The sequence below is a fragment of the Kogia breviceps genome, chromosome 11, assembly GCF_026419965.1.
Source record: "Kogia breviceps isolate mKogBre1 chromosome 11, mKogBre1 haplotype 1, whole genome shotgun sequence".
NCBI lineage: Eukaryota > Metazoa > Chordata > Mammalia > Artiodactyla > Physeteridae > Kogia > Kogia breviceps.
The window spans coordinates 42,270,400-42,296,458 of NC_081320.1; the positions used below are offsets into that span (position 1 = coordinate 42,270,400).

The following is a 26,059-nucleotide window of genomic DNA, read 5'->3' on the forward strand; positions in this document are numbered from 1 at the left end:
ATATGACAAACCCACAGCCAACATCATTCTCAATGGTGAAAAACTGAAAGCATTTCCTCTAAGATCAGGAACAAGACAAAGATTTCCACTCTTGCCACTATTATTCAACATAGATTTGAAAGTCCTAGCCACGGCATTCAGAGAAGAAAAAGAAATAAAGGAATATAAATTGGAAAAGAAGAAGTAAAACCATCACTGTTTGCAGATGATATCTCTATACTATACATAGAGTATCCTAAAGATGCCTCCAGAAAACTACTAGAGTTAATCAATGAATTTGGTAAAGAGGCAGTATATAAAATTAATACACAGAAATCTCTTGCATTCCTATACACTAATGATGAAAAACCTGAAAGAGAAATTAAGGAAACACTCCCATTTACCACTGCAACAGAAAGAATAAAATACCTAGGAATAAACCTACCTAAGGAGACAAAAGACCTGTAAGCAGAAAACTATAAGATGCTGATGAAAGAAATTAAAGATGATACAAACAGATGGAGAGATATACCATGTTCTTGGACAGGAAGAATCAATATTGTGAAAATGACTATACTACCCAAAGCAATCTACAGATTCAATGCAATCCCTATCAAGTTACCAATGGCATTTTTTACAGAACTAGAACAAAAAAATCTTAAAATTTGTATGGGGACACAAAAGACCCCAAATAGCCAAAGCAGTATTGAGGGAATAAAACGGAGCTGGAGGAATCAGACTCCCTGTGTTCAGACTGTACTACAAAGCTACAGTAATCAAGACAGTATGCTGGCACAAAAACAGAACTATAGATCAATGAAAAAGGATAGAAAGCCCAGAGATAAACCCACGCTCCTATGGTCAACTCATCTATGACAAAGTAAGCAAGGATATACAATGGAGAAAAGACAGTCTCTTCAATAACTGGTGCTGAGAAAACTGGACAGCTACATGTAAAAGAATTAAATTAGAACCCTCCCTAACACCATACACAAAAACAAACTCAAAATGTATTAGACACCTAAATGGAAGACTGGACACTATAATACTCTTAGAGGAAAACATAGGAAGAACTCTCTTTGACATAAATCACAGCAAGATCCTTTTTGATCCACCTCCTAGAGTAATGGAAATAAAAACAATAATAAACAAATGGGACCTAATGAAACTTAAAACCTTTTGCAAAGCAAAGGAAACCACAAACAAGATGAAAAGACAAACCTTAGAATGGGAGCAAATATTTGGGAACAAATCAGTGGACAAAGGATTAATCTCCAAAATATATAAACAGCTCATGCAGCTCAATATCAAAAAAACAAACAACCCAATCAAAAAATGGGCAGAAGACATAAATTGACATTTTTCCAAAGAAGATATACAGATGGCCAAGAAGCACATGAAAAGTTGCTCAGCATCACTGACCATTAAAGAAATGCAACTCAAAACTACAGTAAAGGGGCTTCCCTGGTGGTGCAGTGGTTGAGAGTCTGCCTGCCGATGCAGGGGACATGGGTTCGTGCCCCATCCGGGAAGATCCCACATGCCGCAGAGCGGCTGGGCCCATGAGCCATGGCTGCTGAGCCTGCGCGTCCGGAGCCTATGCTCCACAACGGGAGAGGCCACAACAGTGAGAGGCCCGTGTACCGCTAAAAAAAAAAAAAACAAACTACAGTGAGGTATCACCTCACAGCAGTCAGAATGGGCATCATCAGAAAATCTACAAACAGCAAGCAAATGCTGGAGAGGATGTGGAGAAAAGGGAACCCAGCAATCCCACTACTGGGCATATACCCAGAGAAAACCATAATTCAAAAACAGTCATGTACCACAATGCAGCTCTATTTCCAGTAGCCAGGACGTGGAAGCAACCTAGATGTCCATCAACAGATGAATGGATAAAGAAGATATGACACATATATACAATGGAATATTACTCAGCCATAAAAGGAAACAAAATTGAATTATTTGTAGTGAGGTGGATGGACCTAGAGACTGGCATACAGAGTGAAGTAAGTCAGAAAGAGAAGAACAGGGCTTCCCTGGTGGCGCAGTGGTTGAGAATCCGCCTGCCGATGCAGGAGACACGGGTTCGTGCCCTGGTCCGGGAAGATCCCACATGCCGCGGAGCAACTGAGCCCGTGAGCCATGGCCACTAGGCCTGCGCGTCCGGAGCCTGTGCTCCGCAACGGGAGAGGCCACAACAGTGAGAGGCCCGCATACTGCAAAAAAAAAAAAAAAAAAAAAAAGAGAGAAGAACAAATACTGTATGCTAACACATATATATGAAATCTTAAAGAAAAAAAATTGTTCTGAAGAACCTGGGGGCAGGACAGGAATATAGACCCAGACATAGAAAATGGACTTGAGGACACAGAGAGGGGGAAGGGTAAGCTGGGATGAAGTGAGATACTGGCATGGACATATATACACTACCAAATGTAAAATAGATAGCTAGTGGGAAGCAGCCACATAGCACAGGGAGATCAGCTCAGTGCTTGGTGTCTACCTAGAGGGGTGGGATAGGGAGAGTGGGAGGGAGATGCCAGAGGGAGGAGATATGGGGATATATGTATATGTATAGCTGATTCACTTTGTTATACAGCAGAAACTAACACACCATTGTAAAGCAAGTATACTCCAATAAAGACCTAAATAAATAAATAAATAAATAATAAATTATAAAAAATAAAAACCAGTATTCTGACTGGAAATTGTAAGGCTAAAGACAAAAGAGAACTGTATGAAAATACCTTACTCTAGTTAGTAAACTTGTTTTTCTCACATGGATATGGATTAGCAATTCTGAAACTACTTTATACTGCACTAGGATTGAACCAATAAGTAAAATATAATGAGAACCAGGTTTCTCACTGTTACAGAAAGAAGTGATAAATAAGGAAAGAGGGAAGGAGAGAATGAAGGGAAGGGTGTTTGACTGGAATCATAGACATCAAATATGAACTCATGATTTTAAAATATATTCACAAAAGATGTAGATGTGTTAATAAACATACTTATATTTCTTAGCTCTGTCCACTGAGAGGGCCTAGAGGCAATAACACCTCAATAGAAATGAGCATGCTAAGTGCTCAGATCTTGGTTTCTAAAAACCATTCCCCAAAACAAGGAACTAGAGCTCCTTGGAGAAGTAACTGGTTCCAAAGCAAAGGCAGGGAAAGTGCAAGATGAGCTTGGAACATTTTATAGTGCCAGCAAGTAAGGAATTGTTCAAGAAAGGGTGGGGACAGGTGGAAAATACACAGGAGAGCCAGTCTGAAGGCATCCCTAATGGCCAAAGCCAGAATAAGTTGAACAACAACATGAATAATGATTGTATTAGATTATAATCCATGAAATAAAATAGATATCTGTGAGGTCATACTGATATAAATAATTGGGCAAATAAATAAATGGAGGAAAAGGGACAGCACTTTTCCTCACAGGAGAATTCCATTTAATAACTACATATATTAAAATTATTAATATTATTAATATTATCAATGTTAACAAATATTGTTGTAGGCAGGATCCACCAATGGATGTTAAAGTTAGTGGACAAAAGTTTGAGGAGAAACAGGATATTTGCATAGTATTAAAGTATATCTCCCATAAAAAATGTATTAATTATTTACAAAGGTAAAAGTAATAACTTTGCAGTAGAGAAACTCACCACGTTAACCAAATGATCAATAATGAGATATGTATGTGGGCATCATATAAACCTGATATGATGCACTGAGAAGGGGGCAGTATCACTCCTTTTCTACAGTATTTTTCCAAGAAAAAGAAAATTCATAACCTCAATCCAGAGTTTCTTAACCTCGACACTATTGACATTTGGGGTTGGTAATTTTTTGTCGTGGGTCTGTCTTGAGCACTGTAGGATGTTTAGCAGCATTCCTGGCTTCTACTGACTCGATGCCAGGAGCATCACCACCACTGCCATCACCCAGCCTTGTTACAACCCAAAATGTCTCAGACATTGTCAGATGTCCCATGGAAGGCAAGATCTCCCCTAGTTGAGACTACTGCCTCAATCTAACCATAAACAAATATTGGGCAGACTCAAGGGACATTCTGCAAAATAAATGACTGGGGACTTCCGCAGCAGTCCAGTGGTTAAGACTCCATACTTCCACTGCAGGGAACACAGGTTTGATCCCTGGTTGGAGAACTAAGATCCTGCATGTTGCGTGGCACAGCCAAAAAAAAAAAAAAATTAAATGACTGAAAGTAAAGTGTAAGTATCAAGGTCTTGAAAAATAAGAATGAGAAACTATAGCACATTGGAAGAGTCTCTGGAGGCATGATGATTAAATGAAATGTGGGATACTGGATTGGATCAGAAAAAGGACATTAGTAGAAAATCTGGTGAAAATGGAATGAAATCATAGTTTAGTTAATAGTATTGTACCAGTGTTGATTTCTTGGTTCTGATCATTGTAATATAATATGTGGACATTAGAGAAGCTGGGTGAAGGGTATAGAGGAACTGTCTAAACTATTTTTGCAACCTGTATATAAGTCTAAAATTATTTTAAAATAAAAATTTTTTAAAAAACAAAATCTGCCACTGATGTTAATAAAATGCAGGCAAATTTCCATATTTGACTCTATGACAGATATAATTGTAATGTATTTGTTATTGCTGAGATGATTCTCATCACCTTTAAGACATTGTCTGATAATCAAATTAAACTTAAACCCAACGTACGTGTATGTGTGTTTTGAACCACAATTTATATTTGCTCTTTAAATTTTGTTGTAAGTGGAAAAACTTGTAAAACGTTTGGTTGATAGTTCAAAAAGAAGAAGAATATGTCACTTAATAGCATTTAACTTATTTGGCTTGGATTACAGTTATTTATGTTTTTCTTTTACAATATTCTATGTGAGGGAGAACCACATATTTTAATATCACTTGAAAGGCCAACCCCTGTCCTTGCATATATTAGATGCTTTTAAAAACATTTGCTGAATTCAGTGGGTTTATATCTTCATTAAGAACAACCAAGATAAGCAAATATGTTTTATTATTCATGTTTCAAATCCTATGAGTAAATAGAAGGGGTCACTTCACTTGAACTTTTTAAATTTAAGAAGGTTATAATTTTTATGCAACTCTTAAGAAATATAAATAGAATGAACACAGTGCAGGCCCACAGTGTGGTTCTGTAAATTCAATCAGAAGTCATCACATGCAGAATCAAGAATTTTAACTCTGTCCTGACACAGAAGTAAGAGCTTATCAAAAGCCAACTACATGGAAACCCACTAACTAACGAGGATACCTGGTGATGAGAAAAATGAACTATCCTTGTGGTTGTGTTAGCAAGTTGCTCCAGCTCATCCAGACTCACCAGGCCTTACCAGCCAAACCAGACCCTTGGCTATTAGCTCTCCTGACCAGAACAGGACACAGGGCCCATGTGTACACGGATCTTCTCTTATAATGAGACTAATGTTATAGGTGCTTCCTTGTGTACATACACCACTTAACACTATTCCAGGCACACTGTCATCACTTAACTCTTGGCTGAAGTCACAAACTAATCCCAAAACATAGTGTGGATGGAATACTGGAGGTACAGAAGGCCACATGAAGTGGTACTTGAGATACAGGTTTAGACAGTACCCAGATGCACCATTAAACACTAAATCATGTTATAGTCTTTGTGATGACAAAGGGAACGTCTCATTGTGGTGCTAGTATTTGAGTTATCTTCTATTTCTGACAAGTATGAATGGTTTCCCATTTGTGAAAATGATGTAAAGTATTGTTTACAAAATTTTTATGACCAAAATATGAATCAATACATACAAAAATGTTAAGTTAATAATAACACATGTGGCATGAGGATGTGGTAAAAACTGCAAAAGTGGTACTCAATAAAATTTGAGGAATAGTGATCTTAAGTTCAGTCTCCCACCTTTGATGCTCCTCATTTTTCTTCTTCTCCATCCACCACCTACTTACAAACATCAAGAAGTAAGCTGCCTTAAAATGCATATATAGTATGCTACTTTCTGTGAAAGAAAGAGGAGGGAATAAGAAAGCATACGTGTATCTGCTTATCTTTACAAATAGAAACAAAGGAAGGACAAATCCATAAACAATGGAGTTGGGTACCTATAAGGCATGGTAGGAATTGGGGTGAAAGGGATACAACAAGGGAAAGAGTGACACTTTTCTGAGTTAACATTTTTTTATTGTTTTGACTTTTGGAAGCATGTTAATGTCCTACATATGTAAAAAATTAAGAAGGATGGGAGGGAGGAGCCTAAAACTAAAAGCAAATGGAAACAAATGAAGCCAGTTATATTTAGATGAATACCATAACCAAACTGAAGGGAAAATTAAAGGACTAATCCAAGTGGCTTATGAGCATAGGCTTTGATTATACACACTCAAGTTGGGAGAGGAAATTGCAAACAAATCTCAAACTCTTTTTAGCAGGCTTTTTTTTTTTTTGTAGTGGTATATACAAACAATTCTGAACTGATTTTAGATATATTATAGGATTGAGCAAATTAGTGAATGAGATGATGTCGTTGAGAGCCAGGATTCTCACTGTGGAAGAAAGCACATGCATATACGGAATAGAGGAAGGCAAAAAAGAACTCTGTGAGAATGATTAGAATTGGAGGTATTGGTGTAAACTCATGATTTCTAAAATGTGTGTGCATACATGCTTATATAAGTACACATGTATGTATGTATATGTGTGCATGTGTATATGTGGATTACATGCATATATTTCCTAGCTCTGTCCGCTGAGAGGGCTTAACTCCCCATAGATTGTCCCCAAGTAGCAATGAGCACACCTAGCACCCAAATCTAGATCTCTAATAACTTTCCCACTAAAAGAAACCAGGGCTGTTCAGAGAAATGGCTAATTTCAGAGCTGGGCATGGTAGATACAAGATGAACCTGCAACACCTTATCATGCCAGAAAGTAAGGAAGTCCTGAAAAAAACAATCACGGGGGCATGTCACAAGGACACAGGCTCTAGCTTGACAGATCTCCCACTTGCCAAACCTGGGACAATTTGAGCATCAAAGTAATTAGGTACAGTAATGAATATAAACCATTGAAAAAATGGAAACCCATGAATCCATACCAATAATAAAATAGATAAATTAATGGGGGAGAAGGAGAGAGCACTTGCTTATGGTAGAATGCTGAGTGACAACTGATAAACGTGGAGGGAAGGATAGAATTGGAATGTCATCAGTGTGAGACCATCATAGTAAAGACCAAAGCGAAGAAGAATCCTCAATAGATGCTAAATCTAGGGGGAAATTTTAACCAGGAGCAGTATATTCACATGGTCTTAAGTTGTCTCCTCAATTGCTTCCTAGTTGCAAAAGAAAATAGAATACCTAGACGGTGGAGAAATCAGACAACGTCTTGACTGGGTGATCCAAATTAATATCACCAATGAGAGACAAATGAACACTGTATATTGTATACCTCCAGATATGATGACCTGAGGAGGACATAACATCACATGTAATATTCCGGCCAGAAATACGTGTCTTATATCTTATTACAAGCATTAGAAAAACCAAAACTATGGGGGGAAAAAGGAGACGGGGAACTTTTGAAGAGTTGACATCCTTCAAAACTGTCAATATCATATAAGTAAGAGACAGACTGTGGAAATAGTCCAGATTAAAGTAGGCTCAGTAGATAACTAAATGTAATACCTAATCCTAAATAAACAAAAAGGCTGTGCAGGATATTACTGGATCAATTTATAAAATTAGGGTATGGACAGTATCAATATTAAATTTATTAAAGTTAAAAACCATACTGTGATTATGTATGAGAATAGCCCTAATTCATAGGAACACTGAAATATTTGGGGATAAAGGGTCATGATATATGTAATTTACTCTCAAGAGACTCCAAAAAGAGATACTGTGTGTGCAAAGAAAGAGAGAGAGAACACAAATGATGGAGCGTATGGGATAAAATGTGGACAATGGATGGATCTGGGAGGAGGGTATATGCTGCTCCTTATACTACATCTAAGAACTTTCTGATGAATTGAAAATTATTTCCAAATGAAAAATTTTAAAAATAAAAAAGAATGTGATCGTTAGTGATGACTGAACGTTCTGCATCCTTGAGAGAGACTTTATCGAGATTTAACAAGGTCATTGCATGCAGAGAACTAGGCTGAGAGGGCCTGGTTCACCTTTGAAAGTCATAGTCTGGATACCAAAGTGCTGTATTGATAAACAGGCCTGCCGGTTTTCTTGTTCTCTTATTCTAACACTGTTTCTAAGGAATCCAGTAGAACTGCACCCCAAGGCAGTTAACTTAGTTAAGTCCCACCCAGACTCTAGTATGTATCCATCTGTCTCAGAGGAGGCCATCAGACCTAGGTACAGGCCACTGAAAAGAACTGTAGAAAGCAGCACAGACCCAGAGTGTGAGCTACAGACTCATACTGGTTGTGCTTAATAAAGTTTGTGTAGCTTCCATGCCTGGAGTGGGATAAATTAGGTAGCTTGTCATCCCAGAGCTCTTGGTCTCAGTACTGGCATTGAGAGACTTTGGCAAGAATTTAAAAATAGAAAACTTAGAGCTGAGTTATGAACTGCCCTCAACACCCCACTGGTGATTTACCCAGGTTTCATCAGCCCAAAAGACATGGTGTTCTTTACAGTAAATCAGAAAATACTGATACCATTAATTCCATCACTGAAATTAGGAATTCGATAGTAGAGAAGGTAGTTTTATTAAATGCATATATATGTCCACATCTGAAAAGTAATACCTGAAATAGCTTTAAGAAATCATGTTTTTCCAATTAAACTTATTTGTTCCTCTTTCACCTTTCTTTTGTTAGCTCCCTAACATGCAAACAGTAAAAGGTTTTTTTAATTTTCTGAGAAAAAATTTTAGTTAAGAAAATGCTGTCTTTTTAATAGTTTTTTCCTTGGGATTTGGGGGAAAAGCATAATCATATTGTAGAAGACCTTTAGAACAAGGGACACTCCAAGTGTCTGTCATGCTTCCTAGGAGGAACTGTCTTGATGGGTCTTTGGACACTATAGGATAGAAATACTAAGATTAGAATAGGAAGTCAAGGAAATATTTCTTCTAAAGGAGAGCTCTGCAAGGCCTGGGGACAGCAAAAGGAAGTGGTAGAAGCCCTTTTACTTGCCAACTAAACTAGGCCTGACCTAAAAGAGACCTGAGAGGGCCTTTTGGGGCCGTGCTGACCCAGGCCAACCAAAGTGTCTGTCTCCCTCCCCATCTCCTCTCATCTTTAGCATCCCTTTCTTGGCTGAGGGTGTAGGGGCTTTTCTCTGTTTTAGCAAAATTTGGGGGACTTCAGCCAATTCCCATCCTGTCTGAGGAAGTTCATAACAGCCATTCTAAGAGAGTGGATGGAAGAGGAAGCTTGGCCAAGTAGGGCAAGGCCCACACTGCCCATTTGCCCAGTTGGGCAGTGAAGACAGACAAGGGAAGAAGGTGTGCCTAACAGCCCAGGCCCTGGCATTGGATTGACTCTAGGCCTCTCTTTGTTCTGCACAGAGTGATAGCCATCTACAATCTTCATCAACTGTTATCTCTTGGAAAGGGAGAAGTAAAGAAATGTGTTGAGTCCAAAAGCACTTATATGTATCTCATTGCTAGAAAGCCAGCTTGAAGGCCCTTCTTCTATGTAATGATGTGAGTCTGGGATGGTGACCCTTCTAGAAGTTTATAGAGGGGAGCTAACACCTTGCCTTTCATCACCCCTACCTTTGAAAGGCACTGATTTCGTTTTTCTTTTTTAGCTTTATTCAGTTACAATTTTAAATATTTATTAGAGTGATACCTGAGGCTAAAGCTGGCTGGGAAAGAAAGCCTTTGACAAAATGTGTTTAGTTAACAGGTTTCCATCTGTTCAGCCAGTGTCCACACAGGTGTAATATATTGCCTCATGTAAATATTGCATGGCCCATTTATGCCTTGGTTCAGTGTTTCTGTGTTGTCTGTGTGTCTGGTTTGTTTCTGGCATGTGCATGTGTCTGTATCAACTGAGTAATTTGGGCAAAGTCAACGCAGCAAGTCATGAAACTCGTACTTGAACCCAGACCTTCCAACCTGAAAGCTCATATAGTTGCATATGTGGCACTGGACACATCCACCTTTAATTGTTCATTGTTGAATTCTGAGCTCCTAGAATGGTGCTTGGCACATGGAAGGCATTTCACAAGTATCTATTAAGCAAATGAGTGATTATTATTATAGTCTTGTGTTTTGATTCAGTCCAATGTTAGTTTCATTACAGGCCTGCCTCTGAGAGCTGTCTGCTAACAGCATGTACTCTTAGCAACATTACAGTGCTTATGGAAGAGATGACTCTGCCTTATAGTTATTACTCATTTATTTTCTTAATTGCAATACAGTCTATAGCCATTCTTTCTCTTACTATATTTTTAATTTTATTTTTCAAGTCTACTATAGATGGTAGTGAAGGATGCTAGGGGTTTCTGAGATCCTGATTTGTCTTATCTGTCTGATGAATTACTGGGGTGGGGGTTTGGATATTTTACAGCTTTTAGATCTCTTCCTCCAGTGGGATTGGTCAACCTACCTTGCTGACTATGGTCAGCCTACCTGCAAGTACCTCCGGGTAAACCCTGTGACAGCTCTGACCCTGCTTGAGAAGTGAGTACCCCCATCCAGTGGTCTGTGTTGGGGGGTGGGGAAATGGGGATGGTGGGTTGGTATAGAGGATAATTTTCTCTTTGCCAATACTTTGAAAAGACTGCAAAGAGGCCCCATTCTTAAAGTCTCCATAGGTGCTCTCAGCAGTCTCCATCACTGGATTTGGCAGGCCAGTCTTCCTCTTGTAGCCTCTTAATTCCTGAGCCTTGACAAGCTAGGGCAAGTATGGGTCAATTGGGCTCTGACATTACCTCAGAGCTTACCTAGATATGACAAGAGGAGAAAAGAAGATGCCTTAGTTTGGGGCTCAGTTCAGCCTGGTGGACAGCGTGAGCCTGGCCCCAGGCATCTGGGGTATGATGATGGATGAAGAACAGCCCCACAGAACAGATGGCTTCTGGTTCCTAGCAGAGAAGCTCCTGAAATTACTGAAACCTTCACCTGCCCCTCCAAGCCCTGCCCCTGCCAGATTGAGCTTTACTGTGCTGACTGTCCCAAGAACGCTATGTTGGAGGTGCCTAATTCTTGCCTTAGGCGGTCACTGGCCCACAAAAGTCCTGCTACAGGGCTGTAGCATCTCTGACGGAGGGATGCTTCCACTGAGATTGAGTTAGCTAGGTCCCGAGCATCTCACTAACCAATACGTCACCCAGATGCTGGAATCTGCTATTCATTATAGCCTGGCTCTGGCTTTAGCTCACCTAGTTGAGAGCTGGCAGACCAGAGACTAAGACCCATGTAAAAGGGAAGCTTTTTCTTGTCATCAAACTAGATAACCGCTGGCTTCTTAACAGCTTCCTAGGAGAGTGCCTTGCGTCTCGACAGTGTAGCAAGTCTACGTATATAGCCAGCCAAGCAGGTCTCAAATCCTAGCAAGGCAAGGATCAGAGTCCAGGAGGCCAGAGTGGCACCTTAGAAAGAAGCAGAGGCTGAGGTGTACCTTCCTACTGTGCAATATAACAGGGGAGAGAAGGGGAGGAGGCAGAGGTGTGTGTTTGGAGCCAAGAAACTAAGAGCCCAGAGTTAACTTTCTCCAGATCAAGACAGAGACTGATGTTTCCATTTTGACTTTGTTTCCCATGGTTCTCTCTCCCAATGACCTTCTTCCCTAGGATATCTAGAGAGTAAGTATATTATTCACTTGGGCCTTTTCCATCACTTTGAGGCAAGTCCTTCTGGTCTCCTCATTGACACTAATGACTACACTAATATCCCTACCCTGTGAGTTGTCCCCACCCTGACACACTAATCTACTAAACCAGGCTGGTGCCAACTGGCTGGCCGCCTCCTCTCTCCTTGGTCCTTAGAGTGACCCTTGGCTTACCAGTTCCTTTGGGGCTGGGAGTAGTAACAGGGATTTTCCCCTGTTGGTGCCAGGTGAAGGGTGGTTCCCACCCAGCTTCCTGGCACACGCAATACTCTTGCTAGTCAGGGCCTAGCCCTGACCAACCCTGGCAATTCAGCCCTGACACAAGGGAGCTCCTCAGCAGTCTCCCCTCCCTCCCAGTGGTGAGGCCCATGGCTCTAAGATCTCCCATCAAAGACTCTTTATTAGAGGCAAGGCCTCATCCCAGAGTTCTCAGTACCCAGCTGAAATGGCTTTTGAGTTGGTACTTAGATGTCATATTCATTATGTGTCTAAATGGGCTCTAGGATTCCCTTTGGCCAGTTGCCTCTCAACTGTTCTTTACTCCTCTGTTCCTGAGAATCTCTAGATCCAAGAAGTACTGGCTCATCTACTTCCTATGGATCAACAACAGGCTAAAATAATCAGCCTCTCGGGAGCATTCTGGAGGCCTAGCCAGTGATAAAGCCACGTGCTTAGCCCAAGCGATCAGCGGGGTTTAAAAGCTCCCTTCCAAACACAACAGGGCCAAAGGCCACCCAGATCACTAAAATCTGTATTTCCCAGCCTCACAGGAATCAATCCCTTTACCTGACCCATTCCTGCTTTCCCCTTGACACTCTCTCCTTTTCAACCTGACACTTCTTAGCAGAGTGAGACATGGAAAGACCCATAGACCTGATGAGGACATTTCAGGAAAGAGAAGAGGCCCCTGTTCATTGAGAGGTGGCCATAGCCAAAGTAGATCCAGATCCTAGGCTTACAGAATGCAGCGGGGCATGGGGAGGGCTCTCCTTTTGTTTTAGAGCGTTCCAGGGTACAAACCAGCATTCCACCGTCAGCCCTTAGGGCACTTGAGTTTGTCTTTCAAGTAATCTCAACTCCAGGTCTTAATGGCTAAAACATCCTGGCCGCTGGGGTCTAGAGACCACCCTCTTTTTCCCTTTCTCCTACCTTATTTCTGGAACTTCCCTATGGGAGCTGAAAGCCAGCTCTGGCTGCCTATCTCTGGGCTGCTTTGAGGAGTCATGAAACTAATGATCACATAGGATGTTAAATTAAATGTCCTATTGAGGTAGGAAGTATTTTTATTCCCTTATTATTTCTTTTTGTTTTGCTTTGTGTTGGTTTTATTTAGATTTATAGTCTATCCAGAAAAGGTAAAGGAGCTGTTCTCTGGGATAAATAATCCTAAATCAAGCCAGTTCCACAAACATAATTGTGCAGTTAATGTTTAAGGGACCAAATACAGTAATCATCATAGCCTTGGGGACCTTTGTACTTTGTTTACAACCTAAACCTCTAAACCTCTGTCATCTCTCCTCCTTCCTCCTGTCCAAGCACAGGCCTCCACATGTGGGTGGTTGTACCTTATACACAGTGTCTAAGCATGCTTGATGAGTAATTCCAAGCTGAAGGCCCTAAAGCTTAGGTCAGAGAGAGAAGTCTCAATTCGTCTGTGGCTGTCACTGTCAGCAAGAGCCATAAAGCAATGGTGTTCATTAGAACCTCCCTACCATATGGATATAAATGTCCTTATGGGCTCTCTGGCCTTTTGACCCACTGCACTGGCCTCTAGCCTGTCCCTCTGCACAGGGCCACCCCACAGAAAAAAAAAAAAATATGGGCCAGGATTGGCCAAAGGCCCTGGGAAATCTGCCTGAGAGCAGTTTACTCCCCTGTGCCAGGTTCCTTCCGTCCCCTCTCCTAACCTATCTCCGTGCAGGCCAGGGGACTGTGAAGTCAGAGAGCTGGCCAAGTTCCTGGGCGACGGTGGTGAGGAACCGCCTAGCCTGACCCCAAGGAGAAATGAGTCTGGGCAGTGTCCTTAATTCTCTACAACTAGAACTATCCGTGGGCTGGAGGTCCAGTTAACAGTCTGGAGGCTGGGGCCAGAGCTAACTATCACCAACAGATGTCAGGGGCTGTGGGCCCTTTTTGGGAAATAACAGATTCCTGGGATCTGTCACAGTGGCTTAATCGGGCTTGGGGGCTGCTCTGGCGACCTCAGCCTGGCCTTGACTTTCTCCATCCATGCTTCCCAGTTAGGTCTCTCCATCTGGTAGAATTGGTGGCCAGAACTGCCCATGGTTCGTGCTCTAGGAATATGCCGTCTCTGGAGTTTTAGCATGAGCCAGTTAGAAAGTTTTCCAAAGGTCAAGATCTGAAGACATAGCAGCCGTTGAGAACTTAAGGGCTTCTCTTGCCTAACCCCCCCGGTTGGCTCCGCCTTTTGGCACCTGCTTTCCTCAGCACCATGCCCTCTCACCACCTCACTGCCCCTGGGCCCCTACCCCGAGGCAAAGGAAAAGAGATCAGTCAAGCCCTTGGTTTTGTTAGAGGTAGGATAGACTAACCAGATAGAGTAAGGTTTGGAAATGCACAGTGACTTTCAGTTACTCATGTTCTTTTGGAATTGCTAGTTAAGAGCATCGTTCTGCTTTACCTTTCAAATACCAGCTGTAAGGTCCCAGTAGGATTTAGTAGGCTTATGAGGTGATGAGAAGACCTCAGACGTTCTCTAAGGTCCTGTTGACCGTCAGGGCTGCAGCAGGTGCCAGATACCTACAACAGAGGCATACCTGGGCATAGAAGGGAAGGAAGTAGGTAGGGTGGGTATGGATGAGGAGGCGATTGGCCATGGCTGGCTCTTGACTGTTCTCCAAAGGTGACTGAAGTGGGGAGGGCTTTGGGTGCCAGGAGGGCAGCTTCGTGAATAGTAGTAGGTGAGTATGCGCCTGACAGTGGAAGTGTTCTGGACTCTCTCAACTCCGGGTGGTGGTTAAGACACACTAGCCACCATTGCCGCCTCAAACACTTTGCTCTCTTTCTTCCCTTCTCTGTTTAGGATGAAGGACACTAGCCGCAAGAACAACATGTTTGCACAGTTTCGGAAAAATGAGCGAGACAAGCAGAAATTGATTGACACTGTGGCCAAGCAACTCCGGGGACTCATCAGCAGCCACCACTCATGAAGGCGGGCCTCGGGCCCACGGAGGCTGCTGGCTGCAGCCCCAGAGTCCGGGCCCCAGCACTGGCTGGCCCTACATTTGTGCATTCTTCTTCAGAGAGAGCAAATGTATTTTTTTAATAACCTATGTACAGTATTCGCATAACCTTTCCTTATAGTAAAAGAGGCACAAGGGTAAGCAAGTCCACGAGTTGTTGCTAGGCTGGGCTTCAGGGGAAGCCATACTACACTGTCTGTATTTTCCTAGAGATGGCGGTGTCATCGGTCCAGTATGATAAACCGCATTTCATCCGTGGCTCTAGAGCTTAGATCTGGGGCTCAGAAACTACACAAACAAAATGGGTACTTGCCACTGGGAGGTAAGGTGAGTAGGCAGAAGGATAATAAAGTACATCCTGTTCACTCCTAGGTGCCCCATTCACCGTGTAGGTGAGGCCGATTCTTCCTGATGCAAGGAAAGGGCCTGGAAAACACTACTTAGTCTATCAAAGACCAGCACACAGTTCTGGAGGTTCATCTCTTCAGTCCACTGACTTTCACTGACCGGTGAACAAGCGTGCTGTGTGGCAAGATGACGGCTTCGCTCCAATCCCCCCAAGGATGGCATTTTTTAGCCGAGATCTGACCCAATGCTTTTACTTCTAAGTTTTCTGGGGCACGGTAGAGCTGAGTATGCAGCGGGAAGAATTGGACCTCATGACTAACTATAGGCTGCCCCACACCAGGAGGAGATCTTGAAAGCCAGTGCAAATGGAATCAGAGCCCCAGCCCTTCCCCATTCCTCTCATTGCCTTCTTTCAGGGTCAGGGTACTTGGTTCAGGGCATAGGTCAACAGTTATTCCATAGACAGAGAGTCTCAGACTTGGCCTCTTCCAGCAGCGTCATTGGGATAGTCAGATTCCAGAAGCCTGAAAATGACCCTTACTTTACCCTTAGGTAAAACCTTGGAATCATTCCTTTGTGTTTTAAAGCCAACTTTCTGGCCACCATCTTTAAAGGAAATGTCATCAACTCTGTACTGTGGGGACAGCTATAGCTGGACTGGATGCCTTTAGGGATGGAACCACTGTCACCATGAAGTAGAGCAGGTCAACCATGGCTAGTGGTTTGTTACCCATGGCACAGCTGTCCCTCACTAAGTCATATCCTGGATAAGCTCTTCTTGCTCAAGCCCAAAGCTTCCATCCCCTTTTGAGATCCCCATAGCTATCTTTTGGCTTCATCTGAGAAAGATTGCCTATAATCCTATCCCTCAAGCTCTGGAGTTTGTAAAGGAGCCTGGACCAGCTAGCTTGGAGGCTGTGTCCTCTGTCCCAAATGGGCTCCCAAGACTTAATGCAAGGGCTTCTTCACTCTGAGGTCAGGCAGAGGAATCTGCCCTTTAAGACACTTCAGGAAGATGCTACCAAGGCTACTGGCAAGAGTATAATTGTGCATCACCAAACAACGACAAATAAGCCACACAGTCTTTTCCAGCTTGGGTTAGTGGAAAGACAGACTCATCAGACAGAATTCTTCACTCCGTTTGTCAGCTGCTGAGTTGCTTCTAGGGAAGGCAGTGCTTCCTTTTTCACACGCCCCACCAAATATTGTATCACAACTTGAAAACCATGGGGAAGAAAATATGCACACCGACACGCAGGCTTCCTCAAAGCTGGAGACCAGGCTGCATGTGGGCTCTGCAGAAGCCTTCCGAGGCTCATCCTAGGGGCTAGGCAGTTTGCCCAGGGTCTTAGGATGAGGCTCAGAGATGAGTGCTGCCACCCAGAACTTCCATAGCCAAGGAAAGGCAGGGGTCCATGGGAATGAGACCCAATATACCATCTCTCAGGCTCTGGACTTTATTAGAAAAGAACGAGAAATGACCACACTAATCCCATTGCTTCAGAAGGGCCCCAAACACCCTCCTTCACTAGATGCCAGCTTACAGCAAGATCTCTTCCGCTCTGAGTGCTGAGACTTTGAAGTGGAATGGAGAGAACCTTAAGCATATCACAATATTTTTCAACTGTTATCATTGCTGGCCTGGTCTCAAACCTGTTCCCTGGAGAAGCAGTGCTATAGAAGAGAAAGTGAACAGGGTGGAGGAACAGGGGTTACTCTGCCCGTTGCACACAGAGGTTCCTCTACAGAAAATGCTTATTCAAGCCCAAGACTCATAGGGTGCGTCCTTTGCTAGATCCCTTCTTCCCTCTCGGTCTGCCTCAGCCTTCCCTAACGAAACCAACATGCAGCTACTGAGTTGTCTGTGGGGACACACTCTTGGTGAGCAGGGAAAGGTTAAAAAAAGGAACCAGCAATGTCCAAGCTGTTTGAATTGGTGAAGTAGGAGTTTTCAGTTTTGTCTATAGGCCTCTAGCTGCGCCTGCCCTTGCGAGGACTTGTGCAAAGCATGGGTGTCCATGCCCCTCAGACTCCTGACATCTGGGCTCAAATGCCCACAGATGTAGAAGTGCCCTGGAGGCCTCAGTAAGAGGCGAGAACATGGGTGCCTGGAGGTCTTTCCATCTTCTAGTTGGCTGAGCTCTTGGGAAAACCAGGTCCATATTCCTGAAGGGACAGTGAGGTTTGGGACCCTAGTGGGTTTCAGTAGTAATTTAGGCAGCTGGTATAGTTTTAATGTATCTCATAGCAAAATCTCTTTGTGTAGACTGTAAATGAAGCTGTTGGGGGTGGGGAAGAACAGGACCTGGAAATTGGAAACAACAGAGAGTCCTCACTGGTAAAGGGAATATACAGGCTTATAGGGAGCAGTCCCCAGTATTTTCATCGTCTCCCAGGCCTCCAAGTCAGCCTGCACACTTGACAAGCGCTTGCTCAGCAAATCCCAGACCCAGGGCCCTGTATCCCCAAGATTGGCATTGCCCATGACCTTCCCCATGAGGCCTCCAGACACACTCCCTTGGGCCTGCTGCAGAAATCCCCCTCAGCGTAGCCTCGCTTCTCCCAAGACTCTGCACCTGGCTGCTTCCACTGCCTCTTTTTTTTTTTTTTTTCCTTTGGCCTGAGTTTGCAGTTACTTTTCATTAATGTGTTGGAAATGGCCTTTTTATTTTGCACATTTATGGGGGAAATTTAGGAAAGTCCATTTTTAACTCTAAAGGGAACTTTTTTCTTTAAAACCAGTAAAGGTACTGATACAGATGGGCCTCATGGTTAGTAGAAAATCTCTTATGTGGAAAGAGCATGTGTATTCCTCCTGTATGTTTTCCTCTTTTAACTGCTATTAAATAAGAGAGCCTATGTACCTGTTCAAAAGCTACAGGGTGGTCTCATGGTTGTTTGTTCTCCCGTCCCCTTTGCACACTGCAGCCATGGTTGGTGGTCTGGATGATGGCCATTGCACCCCTTGAGCCGGACTGAGGACCAGAGCAGGAGAAGCCTGGTGGGGAGGAGAAAGCCGGCCTGCCAGACAAGGCAAGGAGTCGAATTGTGGCCTTGGAAACATTCCAAACTACTGGGCTAGGCTTTCCTGTCTATACAGTAAACACTGGCATCGTCCTTATCATCAAGAGGAATAAACCTTGACATGCCTGGTTTGTGGGGAGTACCGGGCTAGGCAACTGGGGACTCAGTGTGTTTTGAACACCAGCCCTGCTGTGGAAAGGCTCCTGGTTAAGGTGCAGCCAGGAGGGATTATCTAGAGGAAGGAGCAAAATGAGCCCGCCTTAGAGCTCGGCGGCAGAGAGGGACAGGCATCACTGTCTGGTGTAGGAACGGGTCTGGTCAGGGAAGACAGCACAGGGAAACCAGGCTGTTAATTAGCTGGGCCTTGAAGGAATTAAATTCAATATGGTGCCAACCACATTAGAGTGAAAAGTTGGCACAAGTCTGGTGTGCACTGGGAGGAGAGTGGGGACCTGGTAGGCATATCTGAAACCATGGTGAGTAAGGCCTGAAATGTCTGTGTAACAACACCCAGCCTTCTTGGCCCCGAGGCTGGCATGGAAGCCATGGGAATAGGCTGGAGAGAGTTTCTTCAGTCAACAAGTCTGACTACTGCAACTGGGCTTTGGTTCCTGAGAGACCTGGGCTTCAATTCCTGCTGTGCCACTTACTAGCTGGATGACCTTGAACAATTAACTCCCTAAATCTCATAAGCCTCAGTGAAAGCAGAACTGTAGTGCCTAATTTACAGGCTTGCTGTGAAGTGTAAATGACCTATTCGTGGTCGATATGCCTAGGCAGTTCCTAGCCACAGCACGTGAACCCTTTCAGGCCTTTCCCTCCCTCCCCTCAAATTCCACAACATGCTGTGGCTGAGCATTGGACGGAAGTGTCCAGAGCTTCTCTGCCTCCTGGCTTCCACTCCCCAAGCCCATCACAGGCTTAATGGTACTGAGGCCCCTCGAGCACGTGTGTAGACACAGAGGAACAAGCCCTTCACATCAGACAGCCAGTTGCCTGGCTCAGAGTAGAGCCAGTCCTTTGGGTAGAATCTGCCCCTCAATTCCACCTGGAACCTCCTCTGCCAAAATGTATTCCTCCTTTTAGAATTCAAGAGTTCTTGACCAGAGGTCCATGAACCCTTGGAGTGTGTGTGTGTGTGTGTGTGTGTGTGTGTGTGTGTGTGTGTGTGTGAGAATACATGTACAGGTGCGCAGGCTTGCATCCACTCATTTTTCTGGCTATAAGGTACATGGCTTTCATCAATGTCTATGGAAGATTCAGGACTGAAATCCTGAATAATAACCAAATCCCTTTGGAAGTATAGATCTCCCTGTGAGGAAAAGCCAGACACTCTGAGCAGTTACCTCCTCTCCCTGCCTCATAGAATTCTGGCAGGAGATTTTTCAAGACCTGCAGCCCTGCCACCCCACCTCTTCCGGGAGCCCTCACAGGATCTCCAGGTCACACCTAAAGACCAGTACAACCACCGTTCCTAAGCTTGATCTCCCCAAACCAGTTCAAGGTACTGAGGGAGGCACGTGGACCCTGTACTTCTAAGAATACAGAGACCTCCACCTGGTTGAGGGGATCACGAACCAGAGGGTCCAGTACAGAGGCTTGGGCTGTCAAAGCCAAACTGAACCCAACTCACCCCCGAATGTTTCCCACAGCTTCTGAGTCAGCACTGACGGGTACAATGTCTTGCCCAAGGCCTTGTCCGGAGAGGGCTCTGCGGGGAACCAAAGCAAACCAGGGACAGATGTGAAGCCGTCACCAGCTTGCCCCTTGTCTCATCTGCTCACCAGGCAGATGGGGATGGGGAATGGCTAGTGGGAGGTAAGGGGAGGGAGGAGAAAAAGTGCCAGACCCTTTCCCCAGAGGCCTCAGCTTTGAATTTAATGGACAATATTTGCTGGGAATGAGAGAGACTCCAGACCCAAGAGACCAGAAGACAAAGGCTCTTGAGGAAGTGCAGGGAGGAGGAGGGGAGTGGTGGGGGCAAGGCATTGTGCGGGGGGCACCACCCCTCTATCTGTTTCCATCACTGCTGGGGTTAGGGTTACCCTGCATTTGGGGCCCCAGCTGCTCTGCGGGGGTCTGTGACATCAGCTGTTGTGATGTTAATGCAGGGGCCTCACCCCTTCGCCGGCCAGCCCACATGGACTCCTGGAGAGGATTCCAGGTCCTATTCCCTCAGGGAGGGGGCAGTCTGTGGGCCCAGAACTGAGCCCAAGACAGCAGTCCCCCTCCCGGTCTGAGCCCACTGCTAAGTGTACCTTCCAAGCCCAAGCTGTGACCTTCCTCTCTCCAAAGCTCCAGAAAAGGAATGAAATCTGAACATTGAGACGCTTTTCTGGCCCTAAACAATCCTTCCATTCTCTAGGCTCAATGATGGGTCTATTTCCTCCTGTAAATGGGTCTCGTAATCTTCAACTTTTACCTTTGCTTCAAGGGTAATTAATTGTATCTCCCTCTTGTTCTCCTCACACACTCCCCTCTCTGTTACAAGGCTCAGGTTAAGCTGGGTGGATGGCTTTTCTTTCTTTCTATTCCACGGAGTGCTTATTTTTAAAGCTGATGGAGTAACGCCCTGCCCTCTCTAGTGAACCTCTTTGCCAGAGAAGACTGCTGGGGAAACACCACTTCCATGGGCACAGGAAAGGGGCCTCGGACTGCCCAGCTCTAGGTTTTTCAGATAGCCAGTTCTGAGCAACCATTTCACTTTTTTTCCCCCCAGGTATGTTTCCAAGGTTTTAGGGAAGGCATTTTCAGGTACCACTCAGGAGCAAAGCGGAGGGTTAAGTGGTGATCTGGACACTGGAGACAAAGGGAGGCAAAGATGAGCATATGGGAGAAAGTAAGACCAAAGGGTCAGAGTCTCTTTTTTTTTCCCAGGATGAGGAAAAACAGTAAGGCTTCAAGTGCAGGGCAGCTTGAGGGCATCAAGTTAGGAAGGGTGAGGATAGGGCCCGTCCAGGGCAGCTGGCAGAGAAGCTGCTTTGGGGAAGCAGGTCATACAGGCAGTAAATTGAACCACAGAGAGACTGATGGTTTCTAGTGTCTGAGTACCTGTCTGGTGGCTCTGCTCTTCAAAGGCAGGAAAGACATCACACGCCTGTCTGAAACCCCTGCAGCACCTTGCCCAGCCGATGGCACATGGGCACTCGTGACCACATCGACCACTCTTGGTAGTGATTTGCTACCAAGGGAGGGGACTGTGCAAGCAGCACTCCTTGCTACGAGGAATATTTTGTCACTGACGTTCTTTAGAAAGCATATGGTGGTAATAAAAAGCAAACCAACGTTAAGCCAGCTTTATTATCGTGTAAAATTCTCTGCAAATATGTACCACTCCACTCTTGGTATGCCATGGAATAAGGAACAGGTTGAAGACAGATTGAGTAAGGTGAGAAATCAAAGTAGCAGTTTAATTCCTGATGGGCAGAATGTGGTCCTGGTGGTGGTGGTGAACGTGTGTGTACATGTATATGTACGTGTGTACGCAGGTATCTGACAGAACTACTGGAGGATTTCCCCGCTGAGCCCTAATCCCATTTTCCACATATAATCACTGCTAACAGGATGGTGATGTTCTTTCAGATCACTTTACTACATATATACTGACTTTTTTCATTAAAAGAATTAGAATTATAGTGTATTAAATTACAGGGTTTTTTCCACACTTAATGTATCTTAAACAGCTTTCGTAGCAACATATAGGACATCTTATCCTTTGTGAAGCCCATAAGTATTTCCATTGCATTGTATATACCTTGAGTTTATTTAATTGTGAGTTGATGGATATTTAGGATGTTTCCAGTATTTCACAATTACAAACGATATTTCAAGACATTTGTATACATCTTTGCCTTCTTGCTTAGGTATTTCTATAGCATAAAATTTCAAGAGTGGAATTGATTGGTTAAAGCCTATAAATATTATAAATATTAATAAAAATGGTCTTACTCTCTTGAAATGTATCCACGTGTGCAGAAGGAGACAAGTGTAAGATTGTTCACTCTATCATTGTTTGTAATGATGAAAAGTTAGAAATAACCTAAGTTTCCACCAAGGAGAGAATAGATAAATTGTGATATATTCATGTAATAGAATACTATACAGCAGTTAAAATGAACTATAGCTACATGTGTCAACATGAAAACATCTTTAAAAAGTTGTTGAGTAAAAAAGCAGGTTGAAGAATGATAGCAGTGCAATACAATTTAAACTTTGAAAACATGCAGGAGAAAAACACCAAGTTCCCTCTGCAGAGGGAACAAAATAAGGTTCACTGGGGTACAGAGGGTTGTTGTTTTTTTTTTTTTACTTTATAAAGTCTAATTTCTTTTTTAAAAATCTGAAATGAATATGGCAAAATGTTGAAATGTTTTTACAAATAGATTTGTAGTCTACATAATAGTCTCAACCTTTTTAGTGGCTGCATAGTATTCCATGGTGGGACTACCCCTTAACTTAGCCATTTCCTTATTATTTATTTAACTTGCTTTCACTTACTAATTATAACCAAAACTGCTGAGTCAGGCATCTTTGATATCTTTTTGCATATGTACAAACATTTCTATAAGATTCCTAGTAATTCCTAGGAGCAGAATTATTAGGTAAAGTGTATACATTTTATATTTGGCTAGACGATGCCAACTGTCTCTCAAAAAGGCTGTACTAATTTATATTCTCACCAACAACATAGGAGATTGCCTATTTCCCAGCACCCTCAGTGAGACTGTCAAACTGGAGTTGGGAGAAATGGTTTATTAATTTGCAACTGCCAATTTCTATTAGGCTGAATCATCTTTTCATGTCTCATTAGCCATTTATAGTATTCTCAAGAAATTGCCTGTTGATACTTTTATCAGTTCGAAGTATGTTCAGCTACAAGTAATTGAAAATAGACTATGAGTACGGTAAAGAATAAGGTAGGGTTTTTTTGTTGTTCTTTATTTGGTTTGGTGTTTGGTTTTGTTTTGACATAAGAATTCTGGAGGTTTAAGCACAAGCAATACAGGACTAGAGCATCTGAGGAGCAGAGACCCAGGCACCTTCTGTCTTCCTGTTCTGTCATCCTTAGCATGCTTATCACTTCACAGGCACAGGGCAGCTGCATCACCTCCATATATCACATCCACTTTCCAGGCAGGAGGAAGAAGGAAAAACAAAGAGATAAAGGCCTGTGCAGGTCAAATCTGTCCCTTTCTTAGAAGCCTGTGATTTTCATCTTTCTTTAGGTTTGAATATTTATTACCCTAAAATTATGTATTTTCAGAATTATTTAAATTTAAATTGCTATTTAACACTATCCCTTTATATTACCTCCACTTACATTTTTTTTTTTTTTAATTTGGCTGTTCTGGGTCTTAGTTGCAGCATGCGGGATCTAGTTCCCTGACCAGGGATCAAACCCAAGCCCCCTGCATTGGGAGCGCAGAATCTTAACAACTGGACCACCAGGGAAGTCCCAACCTCCAGTTACATCTTACTGGCCAGAACTGAATCATATGGCCACCCCTAAACCAATCATGGCCAAACCAATCACGGCCAGACTATGATGTCTGATTTAGAGCAATGAGGGTACATTCCCTGTAAGCTCCATGAGAGCAAGGGGTTCTGTTCACAGCTTAATCCTCACGGCCTAGAAGACTTTCTGCCACATAGAATATGTTCAATAAATTTTGCTGAATCAACTAACTGTATGCATGAATGAAAAGATAAATGAAGCTGGGATAGGGGCGGGAGATCAAGGGATCTGGACCACTATTTGAGCCACTCTTGAGTCCCGATAGCAGGGAAGTCATGGGGAATGAATGCTGTTAAGAGAGGGGGTCTGTCATAATATCCTCAACCCACTGATCTAATTGATGCTAATTACCTTTGTTTTTGTTATATATGAGCAAATATTTTCTCCCAGCCTTTCACTCATTTTTTAAACTTAATTTTAGAATAATTTTAAGCTTACAGAAAAGTTGCAAAGTGGTACATAGTTCCATATCCCTCACCCAGATTCCTCCATTAACATATTACCATGTGCATTTGTGAAAATTTTAAAAACCAACAGAGTTTTCCTAGCTCCTTAGTCTCCTCTGGTCCGTGACAGTTTCTCAGTCTTGTCTTTCATGTCCTTAACCACTTTGAGGAGTACTGGTCAAGTATTTTGTTAGAACATCCTTCAGTTTGCATTCCTCTGATGTTTTTCTCTTGATTAGACTGGGGTTATGGATCTTTTTGAGCGAATACCACACAGCTGAAGTGTTCTTCCCGTTATATATCAGAGGTTACATGATGTCCATGTGACATCACTAATGATGTGAACCTTGCTCACTTGGGTAAGGCTGCGTCTGCTAGGTTTCCCCACAGTAAAGTTATTATTTATCCCTTTCCATATTCTGTTTATTAGAAGCAAGTCACTAATTACAGCCCACACTTTAGATGGTGACAGGGAGAGGTGGGGTGTTAAACTTTACCTTCTAGAAAGGGTATCTAAATAAATTCTTTGGAATTCTTCTAAAAGGAATTTTTGTCTCTTCATCCTCATGTATTAATTTAAATCATTTATTTATATCAGTGTGAACTCATGTACATGTTTTTGCACCAGTTTTAGGCTTTTTTTATTTTTTGTAACTTCTTGTTGTGATATAACTCACACAACATAAAATTCATCACTGCAAAGTGTACAATTCAATGTATGTTTGTATTCTCCCAATGTTGTGCAGCCATCACTGTCTAGTTTCAGAATATTTCCATCACCCCAAAAGAAATGCTGTATTTATTAACAATCACTTCCAATTCCCCTCTTTCCCTATCCCCTGAATCTGCTTTCTTTCTCTATTAATTTTCCCATTCTGGACATTTCATATAAATGGAATAGTAATATGTGTCCTTTTGTGTCTGGCTTCTTTCACTTAGCATAATGTTTTCAAGGTTTATCCATGTTGTAGCATGTATCAATACTTCATTCCCTTTATGACTAAATAATATTCCATTGTATAGATATACCACATTTTGTTTATCCATTCATCTGTTGATGGACCTTTGTGCATCAACAAATGGACAGATAAGTCCAAAAAATGAACAAATAACTTGTTTCCACTTTGGGGTTATTATGAACAATGCCGTTATGATCATTAGTGTACAATTTTGTTTGAACATGTGTTTTTAATTCTGTAGGTCCATACCTAGAGGAGCTGCTAGGTCTCTATGTTTAACTTGTTGAGGAACTGCCAAACTGTTTTCCAAAGTGGCAGCATTATTTACAGTCCCACCAGCAATGTATGAGGGTTCAAATTTCATCACATCTTTGCCAACACTTGCTATTTTCTGGTTTGCTTTTTTTTTTTTTTTTAAATAATTGCCATCCTGATGGGTATGAAGTGCTATCTCATTGTAGTTTTAATGTTCATTTCCCTAATGACTAACGACGTTGAGAATCTTTCCATGTGCTTATTAGTCATTTGTATAGTAACTTTGGAGAAATGTCTATTTCTTTGTTCCTTTTAAAATTGGGTCATTTGTCTTTTGTTTTTGAGTTATAAGAGTTTTTCATATATTCTGGGTACTAGACCCTTATCATATTGCAAATCATTCAATGGAAAAAATCATTTGATGCAAAAAAGTTTTAAATTTTGATGAAGTCCAATTTATCTTTTGTTTTTGTTGTTGCTTGTGCTTTTTGTGTGATAGCTAAG

General features: G+C 42.7%; 1 protein-coding gene across 1 annotated transcript in view; it reads left to right on the plus strand.

Moving 5' to 3' along the window:
• EXOC6B (exocyst complex component 6B) overlaps positions 1-18,234 on the plus strand; it is a 721,321-nt gene extending 703,087 nt beyond the window's left edge. The window contains exons 21-22 of the mRNA XM_059079741.2: positions 10,543-10,655; positions 14,849-18,234. Of these exons, the coding sequence (XP_058935724.1) occupies positions 10,543-10,655; positions 14,849-14,975 (240 nt within the window). The 3' untranslated portion in view covers positions 14,976-18,234. The remainder of the gene's footprint in view (positions 1-10,542; positions 10,656-14,848) is intronic.
• Positions 18,235-26,059: the final 7,825 nt, after the last annotated feature.